The sequence below is a fragment of the Adiantum capillus-veneris genome, chromosome 6, assembly GCF_014529385.1.
Source record: "Adiantum capillus-veneris isolate H3 chromosome 6, ASM1452938v2, whole genome shotgun sequence".
In the NCBI taxonomy this organism is placed as follows: Eukaryota; Viridiplantae; Streptophyta; class Polypodiopsida; order Polypodiales; family Pteridaceae; genus Adiantum; species Adiantum capillus-veneris.
This window is the reverse complement of record NC_140936.1, coordinates 125,595,566-125,607,404: the sequence shown is the minus strand read 5'-3', so window position 1 is coordinate 125,607,404 and position 11,839 is coordinate 125,595,566. Positions and strand designations below refer to the sequence as shown.

General features: G+C 39.3%; 1 protein-coding gene across 1 annotated transcript; it reads right to left on the bottom strand.

Moving 5' to 3' along the window:
• Nucleotides 1–6,394: 6,394 nt before the first annotated feature.
• Nucleotides 6,395–8,225, bottom strand: LOC147456228 (protein CENTRORADIALIS-like). Its single transcript, XM_086515423.1, has 3 exons — nucleotides 7,594–8,225; nucleotides 6,762–6,871; nucleotides 6,395–6,529 (listed from the first exon to the last, which is right to left on the bottom strand). The coding sequence occupies exons 1-3, from the start codon at nucleotides 8,222–8,224 to the stop codon at nucleotides 6,395–6,397; spliced, it is 876 nt and encodes a 291-aa protein (XP_086371549.1). The 5' UTR covers nucleotide 8,225.
• Nucleotides 8,226–11,839: the final 3,614 nt, after the last annotated feature.

Below are 11,839 nucleotides of genomic sequence, written 5' to 3'. Positions count from 1 at the left end.
ACATGAAATAAAAACAAACACAATGGTATAAAATAAAGTCGAAACGAAAAATGGAACAACACTCTGAAAGCATAGAGAAAATCGGAGAATGAAATGCTTTTGGCTATCTCACTCACAACCCTCTTTACTTCTCAAGAATAGATCTAGCAAGTCCTCGACTTCTAGACTCTATCAAGCACTACACCCATCTAGCTGCTTCACTGCTAAGGTGTAAATGAAATGAAGAGACAAAAAGATGCTCTAAATGCGCACTAGGTCACTCACCATCTAAGGATCATATCACAACTCAGGGAATTGACTGCTACTCTGGAATTAGGATTTACATAGAGTATCACTACACTAGCTCGGCAAAATAATAAACTACAAATGTGGTGTCCGGCTACGTGTCCGACTAGTTGGGCGCCTGTTCGATCTGTCCTCAAACAAGCAAGTTTGACAAGAACAAGAGTGGATGACTCGTTTACTTGACCATATTTTTTTGAACCTAGACCAATGGGATCCTTGAGTTCAAAGATTCCAATGACCACCCATCGGGGTCATGAGACTTGAGACACAATTTTTAGTACAAGTTCTAAACACAAGAACGAAAGGTAGAGAGGCAAATCTAAAAGAGAGAGTAACTGACGGAACTCCCTTTGGAGCACCTATTAATGGGTATGAGGCGAGAGATGTTGTAGTTGGGAGCGTAGAATGATGATAATGGTAGCAAAAATACAAAGGATGCGGACATCTCAAGTAGCAAGGTGTGTGCCCAAAAAGTACAACAGATCGAGAGATGAATACACACATGTTTCACTCTTCAAGCAATTTTTGAGAGAAAAACAAGTCGTAGCTTTCCATACACAGTATGAAGGATTTTGTTTGACTTTGGAAGGAATGGCATTGACTTGGTTCCAACCACTGAAAAACAAAGATTTCCTAAATATTGATAAACTCTTGCAAGAGTTTTCTCAAGAATTCTCTAAAAGAGGAATCAAGCACAACATAGTTCTCAAATCTATGCTTTTAAACAAAAGGAGAGCAAAAAGATGAAGGAAGCTTTTGCTTTGCTTCAAACAATACAGTGAGAGATGTCCTCTACGACAGTTACCGCATGATGATCAACTGTTAGTTCTCTTCATAAAGGGCTTGAAGAATGAAACTCTCAAGAAGCTTTTGCACTTAAAGGCATGCACCACATTTGAACAAGTCACTAGAGAGGAGTTATACCTAGTTGACAAGTACAAAACTTATGGAGAGGTGACGAAAGATGCAAACATGAATAGCAAACCATGATCTTAAATAGGAGGTAGTTTTATGCACACCATGATGCCACTAGACCAAGCAATGCATTTGCAGTGGGAGTGGTTAGGAGATTATTATGGCAAAACACATTGGGAAGTAGTAAAACACATTTTGAGATACTTAATTGTATAGAAATCTAGTGCTTGCACTTTGGGAACAATGATGCATCCATAGTGGGCTACATGAATGCAGACTATGCGGGTTGTGTGGATAAGATCCACATCTGGCTATGTATTCTTATTTTCTCAAGTAGTCATGGAGATCATGGATCCAGCATTACACTTTTTCTTCCACCATGGAGGCAGAGTATGTTGCAGTTTTTGGTGCAAGCAAAGAAGCTGTATGGTTAGCTTGTCTAGTGGGAGACCTTGGCATTGATCAAACTCTAGTGTTGCATTTTGCTAGTCAGAGTGTTATTGCTTTAGCAAAGAACCCCATGTTTCACTCCAAGTTCAAACACATAGAAGTTATGTATCACATGATATGGGACATACTGGCTAGCAAGCACATTGAGATAGTCAAGGTTCATATAGATGACAACCCTATAGATGCTCTCACCAAGAGCATAGCCTTAGAGACTCTTGAAAATTGCATTGAGATGATAGGTGTAGGGTGAATTCAGTGGAATGCTTCATGGTTCTACAAGTTTTACATACATAGGCCGCTTGGGCTTCAAGTGGAATATTTTTGGGGTTCATGCCAATTAGTTAGACCCATCACTAGCCCATAAATAACCCTAACCTTATTCTTTGATGGTTAATAGAATAAGGAGCATGAGGGTATTATCCTCAATGTGCTCCAACCACCCTGCACTTCCGTCCTCATAGAAATGCACACACACACACACACACACACACACACACACACACACACACACTCATCCATGCATGTGCACTTCACATTTTCTTTCCAATCATAAGCTATAGCATGGGGAAATTTTCCATTTGAGGCTCTCACACATGAAGAACATGCTACTGGGATAAGCACATCACATCCAAGATTCTACAAGTAAAGAGCTTTGGAACACACCTTTTTGATAATCCTACCAACAAAAATGGATTGTGTGTTTTGTATACATTATGATGGTTCCTTACTAGATGCAGTGTGCTTCAAACTCTACCACAAAGGCTCAAGCATCGATGAAGTGAACTCCAAAACACAAGTCCAAATCAAGTTTTGGGTGCTCCAATTTCACTCTTTGTCACTCACGTGCCTCTCTTTGGTGGCTGAAGCATGTTGTGACATCCACCACGGGACTAGAAGGATGGAGTTATTGCAAGTGTAGTCCATGCCACATCAAAAGACTTCGTTGTGTCCTTGGTAGAATCACGATACCTAACGGTTCTCATCAACCATGTAGTTACCTTTTTCCTTTTTCATGGTTTTACATTTTCCTCTTGAATCGAGTTTCAATCTTGAGACCAATGGATTTGCATCTCACTTGAGGACTTTGAGGTGAGCTGAGGTAGCTAAATGAGTGCTAACTTTTGAGAGTTGATAGTTGATCATCTAGAAAACATTTAGTTTTAAAAGATTGGCTCATAGAGGCTTTGTGAATAATTTTAAAACACTCTTGTCTAAAGTAGGGTTTAACCAATGAGAGAGTAGGGTTTAACCGATGCTAGTGTGTCAAGGTGCATACAAAAACTACTCCCACTCTAAGCCATCTCAAAATTTTGGCTCCTTCACTAGCCCTCTTGCCTACTTTGTAATGCAGTCTCCTGAGATCAATGACCAAATCTCTAATGTCATGTCAAAGTCAACGATGCAAAAGTATAGAGTTAGGGAGACAAAATGCATGAGAGAGAGAATGAGAGAGTGTCTATGAACCAACCAATTTTGCAATGAATTAGATCATTATACAATGGGGATATAAGAATGTATATATAGCAATTTGACCTTAAGTACCCCACCCTAGTAAACTCCATTACACAAAATAATGTCAAATAAGTAAATTAAATACCAAAAAGATAGAATAAATGATGGAAACACATAAAGAATTCACTTGAGATGCATAAAAGTGAACATTAAAGAACAATAAAAATGATGGGATTTGTTTAAGATTTATCGGCCAAAGCATTAGCTAAAAGAATTCATCCTCAAAAGCACCCTCAAGCAGATCAATTTGTATTCATCATAGACATATCCAAATTTGATAATAGATTGACAATTGAAACGTACATTGACCAGGAAAAGTTTAACCAAGCGGAATGTGGTTTATTTTAATAAGTTATATTTTGCTAGCACATTTGATAGTGTATGTATTAGGCATTTGTCACCTTGCCATATGTCTTTATTAAACACCATGAAAATTATGACTTTGTGTTGTGTTTTGAATAGATTCAACAAATTCTTTGCTGCACAAAGGGTTGATCTTTACAATAGAGTTGATGTGCCATGTCAAGAGGTTTCATGGCTGATATTTACAAGCTTGCTTATGAATGTATTAGGTCCAATTCCACAGGTAAGTTGGAATAATCTATTTGTTTGATTCTAGAATACTCTAAATGTCATGTTTTTTATTGAAATTTACCTTTTAGATGGTATGATTGTTCCAAAGTGGAACATGTTATCTAATAGTCTATTTATTGGTTGCACGGGCCTAGTACAAGAGTACTTGGTATATGAGGGGTTTTTATGGTACTATGTGCATAGTAGAGCACATAGGCGAGTTTATCATGGATGCACCCAAAGTGGACCTTGTGCTACATCATACTTGAACACTATTTTACAAGTCTAAGTTGTACTTGTATCTAGTGACTAGAGAGGGGTATGATGAATGTGCAACTGGTTCATTCAGGACTCGCTCAACCTCACCATTTTCCCTTGCATTTGCCTATGAGGACAGGGTGTGTGCCATGCTAAGCCCATGTATAATAGGGAAGCTATTGATCCAATTTTGTTTTCTAGCTACACACCAGATGGCTTATTCTTTTTGACAGAAGTTGACAGTGTCCTTAATAGAGGTGGTGTGCAAAGAGGTCTCTGCTATGTTTCAGGTGATCTACAACTTGTATTTTCTATTGTCATTGCATTTCAAAGTTGATGGTCTTTGAAAATCCTTACATGTCAGTACACATTTGGTGGCTTTTTTGGTGTTATGGTGTGGTTGTTGGCCACATTTATCAATTGCCATAGTCCATGACTATGTTCTAGATGTGTTTGCAAGGTGTGGTGGCTTGAAAGAGGCTAGTGCAAACATCAGGATACATTGCTTGTGTCTAGAGCCTTGATAATGTGCTCCATGAAGGGTGTTTGTCCACCATTGTGTATGAGCCCGTGCCATGCAAAGAAAGTTCTTAGGTACCTAGAAAAATATCTAGAACATGCTTTCAATTGTAGTTTTATGTTTGATGCATTATGTGGCATGGTAGTTTATGGTATAGGTTGCTTTAAAATATGCCTTTAAAATTAATAATATTATTTTTTACCTTATATACATGATGGGTTCTTGCTCTAGTCTTTGCCACAAAGCTATGTATGTTTAGCTTTATATCTATGGTGGATTCTTACTTATATGCATGTTTGGCTTGATCATTTGCATGTATGCACTTATTTTCCAATTACTTTGCACTATCATGTATGCATGTATGATTGTTTGGCTTATATGCATGTTTGTTGCAATCAGTTTCCACTCGCCTACCATTTGAGTGTCTCTTTATTCACTTCAAATCAACTTTATGGTCTCATCTCCTCGTGGCCCAAGAGCTTAAGGTGGCAAGCTTAACCCTGTGGGAATATTGGCTAAGAAGCTACATTAAAAAGCTCAAGAAAAACAGGATGATCGAAAAAACATGAAACAAAAGCTCACAAAACTATAATTCCCAAATAAGGCATTGATGTGAAGATAAGATTTTCCAAAAAGATAAGGAAAAATAAGAGAGAGGTCAAGACAAACACCCCAATAAAGCCCAAGTAATCATCAAAACCTCTCCTCACAAAAAGGTGGTGAGATGCAAGAAGAAAAGACACTTAAAGGTGGAGGCAATTGAAGTGCTTAATCCAAAAAACTTGAATGGGGGCCAATCTTTCACTCTAGAGGTATGATCTCATTTAAGGTTCCAATTGAATTGGAGGGAGAAAAATTTCATTGTATCTCAGTAAAGGCCTATGTTATTAGTTTATTTGTTTAGTGTGTCTTATTATGGATCTAAAGGATCAATTTAGCATAGAGCTAGCATCACCAATGCTGGTTTGAAGTCTATTTTTTAGGAGCATGTAGATGATTATAGTTTATCTTAGCTTAATTACAGTGTGTAAGAGAATGGAATCTAATTTATGAAGGCTGCATAGTTCAAATTGGAAATGTTTTCAAGGTTTGACAAATTGTTCAATGAGTAAAGATCCTTTTGGCAACACCTAAACTCAAGGAAAAGAGGAAAGAAATGGGGAAGGAAAGATTAGTTTGTTCTATATTGCAAGGTAGGAACAAATGGATGGTAGATGGACAGAAGCGACGAATTAGTGGACACAAACAATGTTGATAAAGGTAGACCTGGTCAACACCCATATAAAGGGCATTGATAACACTTTTGAGGTTGTCATGCCTCTACCTATCTCTTGGATCATTGCTAATCTTACATCATGTAGTTGCTAAGCATTCTGTTTTGTACTCTACGAGTCCTAATTCAAGTGTCAACTTCAACTTTATGTCAAATATACCAATGACTTTCAATTCCAACTATCTTTGAGTTCTAGTTATGTTTTCTAGTCTCAATATTACTCTATCTTTCATTGAAATGACTCTTGACATTTATAAGTTTGAACAATTATCCACCACTGGGTAACTAGTACCCTAGTTTTCTAGATAGATATCTTTAGTTAGAGTGAAAGAAGAATTTCATACATCCCACTTGGAGGCTAACCATATTGAAATGTTTGGAACACAATTACAATGATATTGTGGTAATAAAGACACATATATGCTCACTTATTCGGAAAACATTGAAGATTGAAGTGGTATGCACCTTCAAGCACAAGTCCAATACACAACAATGACTCAAGAAGATGTTATGACCTCTACATATCAAGAAGATGTTATGACCTCTACATATAAAAAAATTTGGTAATTTTTATTTTCTTAAATTCGAACGAATACAACAATGAAACTTTAGGAGTCAATATCTACTTTATAGACCGTTCCTGCCACCGGATATTCAAGGCCGTAGGAATGAATAAAACTACGAGTGTCAAAATATGAAGGTAATGGATTTGTAATGTTTCGGATATTCTCGTGTTTGTGAGCCTGTTGAAATGAAAAACAATAATCATTTAGGGTTTCACTTAGAATTCATGTTTTGTAAGCGCTAATCATGCACCATGAAAGGATATATAATGAAATAATGCCTTGGGGTGAAAACTAAAAGCGAGAAGAATATTGTAGGACATTGAATAATCGCACAATGGAAAGCCCAAGCATCATTTTTATAAAATATCTCTAATTGTGTTTTCCAATAGTAAAGAAATTTAAGATATACCTGTTTAAAAAGGAGGTTATAGTAGCGATGGATCCCATATGGTGAAGGAAAAAATGTTGGAGCTCTTGGCTCCAAATATCTGAGAACGATCTCACCAACTTTGGCTACATCTGTAGGTCAAATTAGTAGATGGCCATATTATGTGATGACAAAGGAATGCATTTATATCTATCTTCATATCCAAGAGTCACTATACCCACTATCTTATCATGCACAACTAAAAAGTTTTTTAAAAAAATCATAGTAGAAAAATTCCAAGAGAATGTGTATATCGTGTGAGTTTTTTCGTCTGTTAGTCTTACTCATGATCGAAAAGCACTTCTTATTCCATCATGAAACAAATGTGTATAAGCCACATTAGGTTAATTATGGGTTAGGGGCTCCATTCTATTCCTTTCTTAAGAATCCATAATCTAAACCAATGCAAGAGACAGATATGATACATTGATGAATAAGATAGTAGTTGTTGCTAGAAAGAGACACTCTGACGTAAAAGCAATACATGATAGCAAGAAAATACATTGACACATATATTCATAAACAAATGAAATGTTTGTAACATTTGTGTACATTTAGGATATGATCACAGAAACATAGTTGCCAGTAAGATGCAACTATGCCAAAATTGGCATAGTTATGAAAAACCATGCATATTTGCATATAACTGCAACACACGTGGGACCATGCATGAGGCACAACTATTTTAGAAAGTACTAATAACTATGCATCATGTGACCACTGCCTTATGCAAGAAATTGAGATATAGTTGTGGTTGTGTGGGGGGAAGGGGGGACACCCCGTGTGAACTAGAAGTAAAATTGTAGGGTAAAACCTTGAGTGGGCGAGATGGAACCGGGAATGTTGGAAATGATCCAATGGATAACGTTTTTGAGGATCGGGGTGGAAGGACTGTAGGCATCGGGGTCAAGAGAGAGCAGCGTGTAGGAGGAGCCAGTATCGAGCGACGACCCGGACAGAAAGACGGCAGGCTGGGCACTAGTCTGGGTGATGGTGAGGACCAGGCCATTGTTGAGGTGCTGGCTGATGGGCGGCTGCCCGGAAAAGAGCAGCTGAAGCGTGATGTCGGGCGTGCCCCCGTAGACGTCCAGCCATGGTGGTATTGTGGTCTCTGTGAGCGCGTCTGCACTCGAGCTCATGGGCATTTCTGCCAGCAGAACACAGAGAAGCCATAGCATAAATATATTTATCACACACCGGACACCCGCTGTGCTGCGCCCAAAGTGTATAAGCGCCATTCTCTCTCTCTCTCTCTCTCTCTCTCTCTCTCTCTCTCTGCCTCTGTCCTTTCTGAGCTCGCCAGCCGCTCGCTTTATAACTAACACACGCCAGCTAAGTTGCCGAACCCCTCCTCGCGAGCCGCCAATTTCATTGACAATTTGACAGTGGATGATGGATGTGACAGTGGTTTTGATGTCAACACCTCTTTTGTATAAATGTATCATGAGTTCATAGTTTTAGAGGTCAACCCCTCCCCTCAATCAATGTACTTATGTATGATTTGATGTCAACACCTCTTTTATATAAATGTATCATGTAGTTATGAACTCATGATTATGTCCCATGTGCTCTTGTAGAAAACATAGAGCCGATCCGCCCGTTGCGGTGCTACTCTTTTTTTGCATCTTGCATCGCCAACACTGCCTAGTTGCCAAATAGTCTCGAGTCCAAGGGCTCGGGAAAAGATAGGTTCGCTTTATCCAAAGCCCGCTCAAAATGAAAAATGGCCGGGTCAAATCTAGGTGAGAAGGTTCTAAAGCCGGTTCAAATGATGAAATTTTAAGTTATAATACGAGATTTTTAGTGTGATTATCCCTCTCAAATTTGGAGTTAGCCTGCTCATATGAGTGTGAAAAGGTTCCAAAGCCGGCTCCACAAAAAAATGTTTCTCGAGCCCTGGTCTGGACTCTGTAAATCATAGAGGGTGGATGATGGATGTGACATTGTGACCCCGTGAGTTGGGACCTCACATCGCTCACAAATTTGGAGGTGAACCCTTCTCCTCAAAAAAAATGTGTTTATATGATTTGATGCCAACACCTCTCCTCTATAAATGTAGTTATGATTATGTCGCATGTGCTCTTGTTGAAATTATAGAGCAGATCCGCATGCATGGGTGCTATTGCCTCCTCACATGCACCATCAACGCTACCTACTCTACCATTTTCAGTAGACTTGGAGACTCCCTTGCCTTTGAGAGGAAGATGATGAGAGGTCATATACTTTGCAGTCAAGAAACCAACAAACTTGTTGACGTGCACTCTCTACCCCTACCAAGGCTATGTGTGAAAGTGTCCGTATAAGATATGTTTCGGCATTCTCTACAAAAACCGTTTGCTTGGCATTTCCAAGGTGTTTATCATGATTTAGGGCCAAGGTACACCCTGGGTTAGTGTTACCATATACATGTGGTAGTGATGTGTGTGAACACACTAGGACCACCGGAGCATTTTTTCCCTCCCCCGTGCATTGTATAGACGCCCATCACTCTAGGGCTATCTATCTTTCCATTGCACACTAAGTAACACACTCGCTGTTGTGTGCCTTGAGCTTCCTTCGTCTTCTCCAAGCTGTGTGCGTTTCTCTGCAACCCTAATTCCAACAATTGGTATCAGAGCAGGTTGCGTCCTCCGGGCTTAGTCGCTTGCTACTCCAGCACACGCCTGCTCACTTCTCCGATTTCAGTGAGGTTTGGTGAGCATTTCCAAGTCGACAAATATTTCGGGTGTACTCGTAGAGCTTAGTCTGCTCAGATTTCTGATTCGGACTCATTTCGGCCTCTGTTTCCACTACAGGCAGGTCTGCACAAGCAATTTCGTCATTTTGTGCAGAATTTTTGTCAGTGCTGTTTTCTGCATAACATGTGTCTGACAGTCTTCTACGGTTTGTGCTTTATAGCAGTGTTGTTCCCGCTCCGTTTCTCCTCTTTTCGAGCAGTTTTTACATCAAGTGTAGCATTTACCATGGCTGACAACAACAGAGATGTGTTCAAGATGTTTGCTGTTGAGGACAGGTTGGATGGGGAAAATTACCCTATGTGGGCTTATATGATGCAACATGTTCTTGTGTCAAAGGGCTTCTAGAATATTGTGCATGGCATTGATGTACGTCCTGGTTCTGAGGATGTAGGTGATATTGAGGATGTTGTAGGTCTTGCTGCTATTAGAGTTGTTTGCATACGGCAGAACAAGCTCATTGGGATGTAAAGGATGCGCACGCTCATGCGTTGATTGCGTTGTCCGTGAAGCGCACCATTACTCCTCACATTCATTCAGCGGAATCTGCTAAACAGGCTTGGCATATTCTGGCTGGTCTTTATGCAAGCCGTAATGAGGCAAAAATTACTTTGCTGCGTAAAGAGCTAGAACTGAAGATTATGCATGAGGAAGATAATATGGACACTTTCCTTGCTGGTGTCAAGGATATCAATACTTCGCTGTGTAAAGAGCTAGAACTAAAGATTATGCATGAGGAAGATAATATGGACACTTTCCTTGCTGGTGTCAAGGATATCAATGAGCAACTTATTTATGCAGTTGAAGTCATTTCAGATAGTTCCCTTGTGCAGACTGTTCTTGATGCCTTACCAGATTCTTACCAGACTTTTGCTAGTACTTGGAGACTTATGACCCAAGTTGTCAAGTTTGATGCATTATGCACATTGCTGTTGCAAGAGTCACTTTATAAAAAAAAACAGGACTAGGCAGCGTGCAGTTGAACAAGCTTTTATTGCTTCTCAAAGAAAGGGTGGTAACAACAATTCAACCACTTCTTATGGTTCTCCTACGAGTGGCAAAAGTTCTGTTCCTAATGCTTCTGCTGACAGCAATTCGTATGGAAATTCTGGTGATAAGGGCAAAAAGAAGATGCATTTCCATTATTGTAAAGCTAATGATCACTTGATCAAGCAGTGTCCTAAGTTGAAGGCCAAAGTGGCTAAGAAGAAAGAGGGTGGTTCCACTGCAGATGTTGGTTCCACTACAAATGCAGCCATTGTTGTGTCTTCTGTGAAAGGACACTGTGATTTTGATGTTGATGTAGAATGGGCTTTTAGTGCAGAGTGTACTTACAATCCTGTTGTCCATGATGCATGTAATGGAAATGACCTAATAACTTGTAGGATAGCGGAATTAAGAGAATTAGAGCGATCAACTTTGTGAGATTACTTTGAGAGCATAGAGGGTGAGCTTAATTGGTAGTAGCAACTTAATCATAACAGTTGATTAAATAGGCATGACAATACTTTTGCAAGAGAGAGCGTTTAAAGAATATGACAACAGGTGAGGACCAAATTTATGTGGAGCCGGTCCCCCCTCCAATAGGCATTTGTATTATAGATTCTCCCATTAAGAGAGACTTGGTATACAATTCTTGTGTTCCGTGAGACCTCTTTGGCGGTATGAAGAAGGAAGCTTCATACACCAAGCTTTTGCTTAAGAGAAGAAATCAATCTTAGCTTGCAAACAATCAAGAACTTGTGAACATCATTAATCCTTGTGTTCCCTAAATCATTTGAATGCATGAAGATGTAAACTTTTATGCATCAACTTGTGCCCAAAGCAACAATTAATCTACTTTGCAATAACAATTAACTCTACTTGCATTAAGTAATTATTTTACTTGCAGTAATCCATTAGCCTTCTTGCAATAAGCATAACATAAACTTTGTAGAAAGCATTAACTATCCTAAGCCTCAATCCGAAGACCTCAAACACCTTCGAAGGTGGAGAGAGCTAGCAGGGAATGAGGGTAGGGAAGAGGAAGAAGAAGTATTCCATAGGAGAAAGAAATAGTTCCTCACTTATCATCACTCTTCTTGCTTAGCATACATAATAGCATAGTAATGAATATGGAAAGCTTAAGCATTGAAGCATAGGTCTTGGTTAGATTTGTGTTCCACAGCCAAGAGTGTTGGTGTAGGCTATCAACTTCTCAAGGAGCTTGGAGAAGGAGATGGAGCTCTTACACTTTACATAGCACACAATGAGAGTGTGTGTGGGTGAGTATACCCCCTAAGCAACCCCCTAGATTGCTTTGGTCGACCCCCCCTTGTAGCTCAT